The sequence below is a fragment of the Apodemus sylvaticus genome, chromosome 7 (genome assembly GCF_947179515.1).
Source record: "Apodemus sylvaticus chromosome 7, mApoSyl1.1, whole genome shotgun sequence".
Taxonomy (NCBI): Eukaryota; Metazoa; Chordata; class Mammalia; order Rodentia; family Muridae; genus Apodemus; species Apodemus sylvaticus.
In genome coordinates, this window is record NC_067478.1 from 40318613 (window position 1) to 40331007 (window position 12395).

The 12395-nt window shown below is 44.5% G+C and overlaps 1 protein-coding gene across 1 annotated transcript in view; it reads right to left on the reverse strand.

The window, feature by feature from the left end:
• The window catches only part of Nt5e (5'-nucleotidase ecto), a 43376-nt gene that overhangs the window by 4659 nt on the left and 26322 nt on the right, over nt 1–12395 (reverse strand). Inside the window, exons 4-7 of the mRNA XM_052187688.1 lie at nt 4963–5160; nt 3566–3720; nt 1973–2078; nt 1087–1236 (exon numbers count right to left, since the gene is read on the reverse strand). Of these exons, the coding sequence (XP_052043648.1) occupies nt 1087–1236; nt 1973–2078; nt 3566–3720; nt 4963–5160 (609 nt within the window). The remainder of the gene's footprint in view (nt 1–1086; nt 1237–1972; nt 2079–3565; nt 3721–4962; nt 5161–12395) is intronic.

Below are 12395 nucleotides of genomic sequence, written 5' to 3' on the forward strand. Positions count from 1 at the left end.
CCAGCCTGGTCTACAGAGTGAGTTCTAGGACAGCCAGGGCTATACAGAGAAACCCTGTCTTGAAAAAGCCAAATCCAAAAAACCAAAAAAAAAAAAAAAAAAAATCATATCTCAAAACAAAGCAAGATTAATAGAGTGACAAAATAAGTCCAGAAAAATTATTTTTGAGTAAAATGAGGTTATTACTTTATAGATTCACTTTGGATTGTGGAATTAACTCCTGAGAAAAGCATTTCAAAAGCCTATAGGAGCTAGGACATAGCATTCTTAAAAAGCATCTCCACAGCATGCATGAGGCAAATTAGAAACTGTTTACCTAGTATGTGTTTAATCCCCCTACTCCCACCCCTCTAAATGAAGAGGCCTTGAGCAATATGAGAAATACTGATTTCCATTCAGTCCTCACTGCAGTCAAGAAGAAAACAGGTCTGGGCTGGTCACCTGCCTTCCTCCCAGTAGGACTAGAGTAGATGAGTCTTTTTTATCCCTGAGTTACTTTGAACCCTAGGCCACTGGCAATTTAAACAAGAATGGAGAGAGCTTTTATTTTTAAGAATGTTACCTCTGCTATGTGGTATTGTTGAATGCCAGGACTAGAGAGACAGAGGCAAGTGGATTTCTGAGTTTGTGGCCAACCTGGTCTATAGAGTGAGTTCCAGGACAGCCAGGGCTATACAGAGAAACCCTGTCTCGGAAAAAATAAAAACCAACAAAACAAAACAACAACAACAAAAAACAAAACAAAACAAAGAAAAAGAAAGAAAGAAAAACAAACAAGAATGCTACTTGCATCCACCCACAAGTAGGATTCCTACAGAAAGCCCTTATGTCAGCTGATCTGTTGTTTAGGAGGTCATCTCCCATGGATAGGAACCTTTTCTGATGCCCAAATCAAGGTTGGCAAATACTGCTCTTGGACCTTGGACCTCAACCTAACCTCAGTGACTCCAGGAGTCCACTGTCATTGAAAGATGGGGTTGACTGGGAGAAAATCCAAAGCAGCCCAGCCATAGAAGGGAGTAGGGAGTAGGGAGATGAGATGTCCTCATCTCATGGACAGTGTGCCCTTCCGGATTCGCCACTTACCACCCACTTGCAGGAACTCCCCAGTAGACTGGCCATAGCGATGCACACTGTGCTCAAAAGCCTTCTTTAGGGTGGACCCTTTTAGTTGGATGAGATCAAATGTCCCTCCAAAGGGCAGCACAGCAGCCAGGTTCTCCCAGGTGATGGTACCTTAGGTAGTTAGAAGTGAAGCAGGAAGAAAAAAGCTTAAGAAAACACCCAGAGACCAGCTCCCTTTGGGCTGAGGGAAGAGGGGAGGGAAGTCACAGCAGACTGTGTTTAGTATACTGAGGGGAGGGAGTATATTGAAAGCTTCTGCTTCTCCTATTCACCACTGGGCAAACTAGTTGCTAGTAGCTGGCTGAGCTCTCAAAGGACCAAGTCTACTGTTATCAGCTTTGGATCTCCTGGTTTAGGTGGAATCTTCAGTACTTGGCTAAATTAAACATTGGGCAGTTCTACACAGGCAGTATGTTCTAGCCATCTGCCCTATTGTCTAAAATGAGCTTGGGCTCCTATACTAAAGGGGTTTGGCAGTCTGTTAGGGAAGATTGCAGAAGAGCTTTCATTATCCTTGGCTATCTTGTAGATACATAAAGTATGTCTTCAGCATAGAAAATTAATGCATTGATCTTTCTTTTTCCAGAAGTAAAAATGTTCAATACTTTTTATAAAACAGAAACAATAGCTTTGCAAGCCAGAAATTTGGAGAAAGCTTGGGTTTTTCTAAGATTGGTGCCTTCATCTGTGTGACTATATAAGAGAATTCATGTGTCCAAGCACTGGGATTGAATAACGCTACTTAAAGGACCAGTATTTTGGTTTGTGTTTGACAGCAGAGGGTGCTGTGGGCACAGTTGGGGAAGAGACAATATAGCCAGCTAAGGAAGCTGGACCAGGTGCATACCATTGTTCTTCTCATCAATGGGGGACCGGATGCCACCTCCATTTAAAATGCACATGGACACGTGGTTCCAAAACATTTCATCTGGGTGTCTGAGGTTGTTGTTAATCTACAATAGTGGAGATTTAGTTACTTGGGTCTTCTTTCTTGATATCATTCCCATGAATCTGATTATCTTTACCGAGAAAACAGCATTCTTCCCCTACTCCCATGTCCCCAGAGATTTCCCGACTGTAACTAAAACTCATTGTATACATTATTAGTTATAAAACCATTATTAGCCTATTTTCTATTAGCCTCCAATCAGACAGAAGCAAACGTATATTGTGACTAGACCCATGTCACTCTTTTAAAACAGAGGACTCTTTACCAACTCCTCAAGCCTATCCCCCAGCTACGGCACAGCAGAAGGCTCGCTCCAGTTGGTGTCAAGATTGGTCCAGGACAGCAGGGTCCTCTAGCCTTTCCATTACCTACCTTATGCCGGGTACTGGCGATCAAATCTGGCTCATTCTTATTTTCTTTTACAAAACACACGTTCCGATACAGCAAGTGAAAACACATGTGTTTTTTTGTTTGTTTTGTTTGTTTTGAAGCAGGGTCTCTCTATGTCCTAGGGCTTGTTGTATAAACCAGGTTGGCCTCAAATTTAGAGAAAATTTGCCTCCTGAACGTTGGGTTTAAAGGCATTTATCACTGCATATAGCCTTGAACCTTTTATTTTTAGGTTTATTTTAAGTGTATGGGTGATTTGCCTGTATATATGTATGCTCACCACACGTGTGCCTGTGGCAGTCAGAAGAGGGCATCAAGTCCCCTGGAATTGGAGTTACACTGAGCCACTGTGAGTGGTGGGAATTGAACCCTGGTTCACATCTGAGCCAACTCTACAGCCCCAAAATGCATTCTTTCTAATTTTAAAACAAGCACAAAAAGCAAAAGTTATATTTACCCCAGCCATTTTCATGGGGTGGCACCTTGTGGTGTTTCTTTCTAGATTTTTCTCTAGAGTTTCGGTCTGGTGGTTTCTTATACTGATTTCGTAGTGCTCAAGAGCCAGCCTGGACATCATATTGGAAGGTCTGTCCTAGAGACCTTGGCTTCACACAGCCCACAAAGCCACTTTGGCTGGTTGGCCCCAGAAAAATGCTCTTTATGAATGATTTTGTGATAGCCAGGGACTTTACCATAACTTATGCATTTTCCTTCTGTGCTTGGAAAAGAAGTACAAGTTACGTAGGCTCATGTTCTTTAGAGCCAAGAGGACAAACTAGGGAAAACCTGCCCTGCCAAGTCTGGTCCAAGCAGATGTACTATGTCAACATCAGGTGCACTTCCTGTCTTCACTTTCCTACTTTTATAGAAAGAAACACCTCAAATTTGGACATCTAAGAAAGACATATTTTAAAAGTCTTTGTAAAGGAATAAAGTGAAAATAAGCTCTTTGAGCCTCCTTGCCAAGGTATTTGGTTTGAAACCAGTCATGCTTCTGTCTGGGTACTAAATGTACCGATGTCCTGAATTCTGTCCCTTGTTGCATCTTTTCTCCATCTTCCTTCCTTCCCTCCCTGGATGCAGCCCCTGGAGGCGGCTCACCATGGCATCGCAGATCAGGTTTCCCATGTTGCATTCTCTGAAGCGGCACGTCTGAGTGGAGCCATCCAGGTAGACGATTGTTCTCCCGAGTTCCTGGGTAGAATAATTATCTAATTTTATCCTCCACTTGTTAATGTCTGCTTTGATGGTCGCATCTAGAAAGAAAGGACATCAGACAGGTGCAAGTGAGAGGAAAGGCCTGTAATTGAGGCAGATCGCCTAGTGGGTGGGTTCTAGAGAGATGGAGCATTGCCAGGCTTGCCTGCTGGAGGTATGCATTGGTCACACCTGTGCATTTTGGTTGTGGCTATGAAATCCCTTAGGAATGCTTATTTTGTTTTCTGACATTAATACCTGGGTGTATTTTACCTCAAAGATGTATTGAGTATCTCAACATCAACACCTGGATGAGCCTCTTGGATGACACCACGGTCTTGCTATGAGGTCTGGCAGGCTGGACAAGTACAGAGGATCTGCTGAGGGTGTGCTTCTCAGCCTGCTTGCTCTCCAGCTGCTGAAAAGCCTAGGTTGTGAGCACAGACTTTCCTGCACGCATAGTAGGGCCTCACTGGCCACAGTGGGGCCTCACTGCCCATCTTTCTGAGCTGCTGCTGATAAACAGCAAAGGGCTAATAGAAGGAATCATTACAGTGGGTTCATGTATCATATGAAAATGGATGGCATAGCAATATTCTTTTGGGGGCTAGAGAGATGGCTCAGCGTTTAAGAGCACTGACTGTTCATTCAGAGATCCTGAGTTCAATTCCAAGCAATCACCTGGTGGCTCACAACCATCTGTAATGGGACCTGATGCCCACTTCTGGTGTGTCTGAAGACAGAAGCAGGGTACTCATAAACATAAAATTAATTAATTACTAAAAAACAAACAATATTCTTTTATTCTGGGTCTCAAAAAACAAGGTATTTCTTGACAGATATGGGGGTACAATATACTCCCAGCCTAGGCTATATATGGAGAGGCTACCTTAAAACAAACAAAACCAGAAAAAAAGAGGTATTTGCTTGTTTCAGGAATGAAGACGCTGAGGCCCATAGCGCACTGCCACTGCCAGAGGCTGAGTGCTACTCTGTCCTATTTGAATTGCTTTTCTTCGATTGTCTGTTCCTTTCTAGATAGGAGCTGATGGTGGCTTCAGCCTCATAGGACTAAGTGTTTGCAAAGCAGAAGAAGCAGTAGTGCACTGAGCAGACTTGGAAAAAATATGAGGATTTGGGAACTTGAAATTTCTTTATGAGTAAAGAGTAAATTGCAAGGGAGAAGCTAAATTCTTCACAAGTATCAGAGTCATTTCCTCAAATAAAACCAACAGAAGAAGAGGATGGAAGACCTAGCTGCTGCATAACTTTTCATTTTTTGGGCTCTCCCCACATCTCACCTTCATGAATGCTGCTGTTCAGAAGAATGGGATTTCCATAGGAAGTGACGACATTTCCTTTATCATCAAACTCAACCTTCAGATAGCCTAGGTATTTGCCGAAGGCATAGGCCTGGACCACAGGAACCTTCCGTCCATCATCGGAGGTGACTATGAATGGGTACTTCCCAGCAGGCACTTCTTTGGAAGGCGGATTTCCTGAAATAAAAGAAGCAAATTTGATCAGGTCAGCCTTTGCATATGGCAGGCCGCCGGCAGAATGACAGCGGATTTTGACTTGATGATTCACCATCTGCTGTTGTACATGGCTGGTCTTTGAGAGCCCTGTGGGACATTTGTCACTGACTCCAAATGCCCTTTTGGCATATAAATCCTGCCATTCTCTGCTCAGTGGGCATTCACTAGGTTGTTTCTAAGTCTGGGGCATTGTGCCTGGTGATCAGCTGTGGGCCATACAGAAATAGAATACTGCTAAGATAATCCCTCTTTCATGTAGACTCTGTCTCTGGTCCCCCTGGCTGAGTGAAAGCTAAGCCATTTTGATGTATTTCTGTTTCTGTATAAAACCAGCCTGCCTCTGCTTCCCAAGGACTAGGATTAGAGGTGTGCACTACAAGTGCCTGCCAAGCAATATAGGAAGGGAACCTGAAGTGGGTGAATTAACAATTGTCATTCTATGGTGTTGTCCAGACAATCGAGTGTCTTAAGACCCTCAGTGTGTGTTGGCCAGGCATGGTAGGTACACCATTTTACTGTAAGCCTCTTCCCCTTGTAAGATGAAAGCATTCTCTAGAAACCTTGCACACATACAGAAGCTTATAGTTGTTAATGAGGACTGAGGAGGAATGACTGGGCTGTTCTTTGGGTGTTTGGGGCAGCCACATTCACCCAGGACCAACAAGCAAACACACTGTCTCTGATGTCATCACATCAGTCATGTTCAGCAGCCCTTTATCTCCTGGGGTGGGGGCTCACAGGAAGAAGTTGGGAGCCATTCATCACCCAGAGGCCTCCTTGTTTGCCTGAGGTGAGAGTGGCCACAGAAGAGGCATGGTGCCCGGCACCACATCACTTGCCATGTTTAATTTCTTTCCAGGAGTTGAATTTAAGTTTTTATTGTGTGGAGAGAGATCTTATGTATGGGGTCCCAGGAATCAAACTCAGGTCTTCAGGATTGGCAGCAGGCGTCTTTACCTGCTGAGCCATCTCACTGGCCTGCACATTTAAGTTAACTTCACCCCTTCTCCATGCATTCTGTGCATGGTTCCAAACTGGCTTTGACCTTAAAATCTTCCTTCCACGTAAATGCTGGGATTGTAAGGTATGTCCCAGTATATGTGTCATAATTTATATTGAATGTCTGTGGGAGTGACATAGCTTGGGTTGTTTAGAATCAGATTCTAAAGTTGATGCCCTTGGTCCACCATGTTCCTATTACCTGCTACACATATGACTCCTATTGGATGTTTACAAAGGGTCCAGAGAACTTCAGCACATGTTCCTTTCACACACGAATCGCTCTGAGAGCTGGCTGTGACTATAATTTCATTTATCTCTCCAAGCCTCCCACGAGGCAGGCCACAATATTATCTGTACTTTACACATGAGAAGGCTCACTACCAGAGCAGATGCCCAAGGGCACATGCTGGACTGTGATGAGGAGCTGACCTGACTGCAGAATTCCTCTCTTCCACTTAGAGCAGCCCGCTGTGGGTTATTCTCTGAGAAGTTGCAAGTTGGTTGGCAAGAGGCCACTTGCAAAATCACGTGCAGAGCCAGTTTTGTGTCTTCGGGTCCCAAGATCTTTCAGGGTCTTTTAATTTACCTAAGAAAAGCCAAGGTGGCTTGCTAGGAAGAACTTACTCCAGGCCCTGCCCTGCCCCTGTCAACTTCCAGAGCCATAACAGTGTAGGGCAGAAGCACCACACACAGCAGCCATACACAAGGCGGGTAGCTGCTTCCAGTGCCAGGGTCCCACTAAGCTTGCAGGTGATCCAAGACTCTGCAGAGTGACAGGGAGGAGGGATGCGACTAATTAATCCTCTTCTTCCCCTACTGTGCTTCTTTGGGCAAGGATAGACCTGCCCTTCACTGCAGGGGAGTAGGTATTTAGAGAAGCCTCCTCCTAACTTTGCCAAGAAGTTCCTCTTCTGGGCAGTGTTTGGAAAGTTGTAATTCCCCTAACTGTCCACAGAGTGGCAGAGCACATTCCATCCAAGGGGGAAAAGTATTAACACGTGGCAGAAATCTGGCATTCAGCACTTTCTTGGAAATTAAAGAGAGTGGCAAACCGGACTTCTAGCCTTGGGTTTTTTTTTTTTTTTTTTCTTCTTCCTTCCATGGCAATAGCTTAAACAGAATGTCAGAAGTTAGGAACCTGCCGGTCCTGTCAGATGCCTCAATTAGCTCAGCATGCAAAACCAGCACCTTCTGGCAGGGAGCGTCCTCTCTCTAGTTCAGAAAGGTCTTGATGTTCCTTTTCTGAGAACAAAAGATATGTCAAGGTTATCTCACACAGACTTAGGAACAGCAGCTTCCCTAGTGGCTGAGGTAACCGCTGCCTCCCCCAAGGCTGAGTCTCCCTCACTCCTCCATGCATTTGGCAACTCCAGAAAACCACTGGCAGGGAAAACAATCCAGACCTTCAAATTTTCCACACTGTTCCTTGCTATTCATCCAAAGGCCTAAACGTCTATTACTTTTTTGCTGTGCTGGGGTATTTGTCTTTGACATGTATTTCTAAGCCTACTTCTGCTAAGATTTTACCCTAGCTTAATCCCTATGATAATTTTGTTTTTGAGGAAGCAACCCCACTATCATCACTTTTAGTTAAAGCTTGGGCCAAAGAGGTCATGTAAGTTGTCAGACAGCATTGACTGAACCAGGAAAAAACTGAGCCTGTAAGAGTATCAAGCCCTTTCCACAATGCCAAGCCAGATTCCAGTGAAAGAAAAAATGAAGTCCTGCACGCAAGACCACCAAACATGAGAGCTAAGGCGGTACAAGCTTCCTGCCTGTGACATACTCAGTGCTCAGGGCACGGGGCCCTCTGAGTTCTCAGTTGACCAACTTTCCTTTATAACAACCCTGCTCAGGGCTGGATCTCAACTGCCATTCATTTACGGTCCTTCTCTTCCGAGGCGGGCTTTCAATAGACTCGTTTCATCTTGGAAAGTAGCCTCCCGAGGAGTAGCTGTCATAAACTAGTGCTGTGTGCGTGCAAAATATGGCTTTGCTCAAAAGGAAGCGTGTGTGGAAGCTGGGCCAGGCAGAGGCTATCTAAAAGGATGAGCGTGAGTGAGTGAGTCCTCAATGGAATGAGGAAAGTCCTTGCGCTGACCTAAGAAACACCCAGGGAGAGATCTCTGCCAAGGCCACTGCTCAGACCTCTGCCCTTTGGCTGATTCTCCAGCGCACACAGGAAACCCTGAAGGTCACCAGTTCTTATCAAGTGCCTGGAAACAGTTCCTTGGAGAGTGTCTCTCTGTCCTGTGCATGTGACAAATGTTAGGGTTGTTCTGGAAAGGCATGATTCTCTAAAGCCCAGCTTTCTTTTCTTGGTGCTTTTGCGTGTGCGCATTTGTGTGTACCACGGCAGAGGGTTAGGGTCTCACTGTTTATTCCTGAATGGTCACTATACTATAGACCAGGCTAGCCTCGGAGAGACGTGCTCTCATGTAACCCAGGTGAAGATGACCTTGTACTTTTAATCCTCCAGCTTCTACCTCCCAAGTGTTTGAATTACAGGTCTATGCCACATCTGTCTTAAAACCTAGCTTTTAAAACTGTGGGAGGGTATTATGACTGAATGGCAGGTTCCTGACCATACAGTGACCAAAAACTCTACGCCTGCCCAGGAGGGATCTTCATCTCACAATGATTACCGCACTGCATCTTAGACTTCATGGAAGCCTTGGTTCTGAACACATACATGTGCTTTGCCCTGCACATGTGGTCACACTGGGCAGTGACAATATTGATCAACTCTGAAAAAGCACTGAAGATGCTGAAGTATCAAATATTCAGACAAGACATAAAAATAAAGCAGATCCATCCATAAAAGTAAAGCAGATCGACATAAAAATAAGCAGATCCCTCTTATTAATATGCAAATTTGCCTTACTCTTTAATAAATGGTAAAAATGCGTACATATCAACTAATTACTTTAAAATAAGTTTCTTGCATTGGTGAGATGGCTCAGTGGGTGAAAATGCTTGGACTACAAGCCAGAGTTCTCTCCCAGGAACCCACAGTAGGAAGAGAGAACCAGCCCCCTGGGGTTTTCTTTGACCCCCACACGTGTGCTCTCTCTCTCTCTCTTTCTCTCTCTTTTTGGTTTTTTGGAGTTTGGTTTTTTTTCAAGACAGGGTTTCTCTGTATAGTCCTGGCTGTCCTGGAACTCACTCTGTAGACCAGGCTGGCCTTGAACTCAGAAATCTACCTGCCTCTGCCTCCCAGAGTGCTGGGATTACAGGCTTGCGCCACCACCGCCCGGCTGTGTGCTCTCCAATATACATACTCACACCAATAAATGCACATGTCATGTGTACACATACACGCCAATAAATTTAAAAAATAAAATAATCTTTTCCAATTCATTAGCTGCTAAATTTTGACATGTATGCCTAATTTAAAATATTCTTATTCCCATGGTCACATAAAAATATCCTGAGCAAAAAGAGGTCGTGAGCAGAAAAAAAATATCTCAAGAAGCCATGCTCTGAAGGTGCATCATGGAGAGATGAACAATGGCTGCTGGGGTGAGCATGTGGCACAGCCGTGTACCTACCGAGTGTACACAGAGCCCTGAGCTTGAATCCAAGCACAGCATCAAACTAGATGTGCTGGCACATGCCTGTGACCCCAGCATCCAGGACGTGGAAGCATGAAGACATAAGTTCAAAGCCATCCTTGGCTACCTCGAAAGTTCTAGGCCAGGGAGAGAACCTCATCTTTAAAAAGGTGGTGGTGGTGGGGGGGGGCACAAACCACACTGACTGAAAGGCCTAGTAGTAGTGCTCTCTATCTTTCCTTGTTACTCCAACACAGCAGTGACGCGTCTAGCCCTCTCAAAGGACAAGAACAAATAGCACTTTTTTTATATAGTTTTTTTTTCAGCTTATTTTTTTTTAATATTTTTATTTTCTATATTCTTTGTTTACATTCCAAATAGCACTTTCTAAGTTAGCTACTCGATAATTATTTTGTGAATTCCCATGAATTCTATAGTCTTAATATAATGGATAATGTAAATTTCATATTTAGTGAACGTGTGCTTAAGCCTAGAATCAATCATACAGAAAATAAAGTAATTAAAAAGAAACCTGACCAATCAAATATTTTAGAAGAGCTGTATAAACCTCAGCCTGGTGGCACATGTATCTAATGATAGCGCTCCAGAGGCAGAGGCAGGTGGATCTCTGTGTGTCTGAAGCCAGCCTAGTCTACACAATGTGACCCTGCCTCAAAAAAAAAAAAACCAAAGAAAGAAAGAAAGAAAGAAAAAGAAAGAAAAGAAAAGAAAAGAAAAGAAAAGGCTGTCTTTTAGCATCCATTTAGCAATATTGTGCCTTCGTCTCATTTGTTAGCCACCCAGGCTAAGGAGAGTAGCAATGCATCCAGACTGGTCAGGGGACGTGAGGCTTCTGTTCCTCTGAAGGCTGGCTTCCAAAGGAACACACACTGAGGAAGCTCTAGGGACCGGGGGGGGGGGGGTCCAAGAGTGGGATGGGACGTGGGGGTCCAGGAGAGGGGCTCTGAAGCTGTCTGCCAATGGCCCAGTCCCAGCCTTGTCTGAGAAATGAAGTGGCTGAGGTGGACCGGAGGCGACAGTCATTCAGGGTTTTGGAAAAGGAGTCTGTGAGTCTGGGGTACTGAACCTTTTGTCCACACAGACACCCTTCCTCACAGGATGAAGGCAGGAGATGGTGTGCAGACACAGATAGGAAACTGGGTACTAACCACTTGGTGATACGGGAGGGTGCTGGGAAGCCATTGGTGCAGTGGTAAGTCGGGGGTAGTTTGTCTGAGTCCCACACTTTACCTAGTAGCTTGCAGACATTATATGTTGTTTTACCAAAAAAGAAAAGAAAAAAAAAAAACCTTCCTAAAATCTTGAAGAGTAAATAGTTAATTTCTATGCATGGTTGCCTTTCTAGGAAGCAGGATGTCAGAAAGGAAGTGGTCACACATTCCCAGTACTGAGCCCTTTACTGAACTGCAGATTAGAAACTGATGTCCGCACTTATCCAAGAGAAGAACCAAATGTCCAGTCCAGCTATTGGCAGGCAGACAGGAAGCAGCCCCCAAGGAGTCTCTTCAAGAGTCATAAAGACAGGGCAGTCCTTTGGCATGCCTGCTGCAGGCTCCATCTTGAACTTCTTCAGAGACACCATTTGTCTCTTGGGCCTCATTCCTGCAGTTCTTACCCCTTGCAAGCCTGGCTGGGAAGGTCTCTGCTCTTTAGTGTGATATCAGGCTGTGCCAGGGTTAGTGGAAGGAACCTGGGCAGAGTTCCTCCATTGGAGGATAACACATGCACTATTAGACATGCTACATTTAACTTGGAGGTTTTTAGAATGTGGGTTACAAATAAACAACAAACATGACAAGGAAACTAATTTAGTGGGCAGTAACACGCACAAAAGACTAAATAAAAGACCAGAAAATATCAGGGTGCTATTTAGGAGCTTTGGGTGTGTGTGTGTGTGTGTGTGTGAGAGAGAGAGAGAGAGAGAGAGAGAGAGAGAGAGAGAGAGAGAGAGAGAGAGAGAGAGAGAAAATAAATATGAGGATATGCTGTAGTATACATGAGGTCAGAGGACAACTACTTTTGGGCTTCAGTTTCTCTCCTTCCTCCATTATGTGGGTTAAAACTCAGGTCTCTAGGCTAGTACAGCCAGTACCTTTATCTGCTGAGTTATCTTGTCAGCTTGCCTAAAATCTTTTTTTTAAAAATAAGGCTGGCAAAAATTTGTTTAAGCACATAAGTAGGCCTCACTTCTATTGTGTCCTTTAATTGCTAAGTTTAGTCCTCAAAAGAGAGCCAAAACACATTTTCACGGGAACAAGTTTAATCTTGGGTAATCTGTTACGAAATGTGGAGTAAGTGACTTAGACTCAGGTCAGTGTTTAAGAGACTGGATTCAGGAGTTGCAGATGAGCAAGCTACAGCTTACCCTCAGATCTCTCATATCGCAGGACTTGTTGGCTGGGGCAATAGCTGTAAGAGCAAAAGGACAATCGCTGTCCCCGCCAGCCTCCTGGGCTAGCAGGACGCCATCATCAGTAGCCGCACAGTGCAGCCTGTTGGTGCCCAAATGGTGCCATAAGGTGGCACAGATGAAGACGGTGTAAAGAGACATCAAAATGACAAGGGGGAATGATCGCATCATCCCAGTAAGGGGTGGCACTCCGAATGTGTCATTTAAAG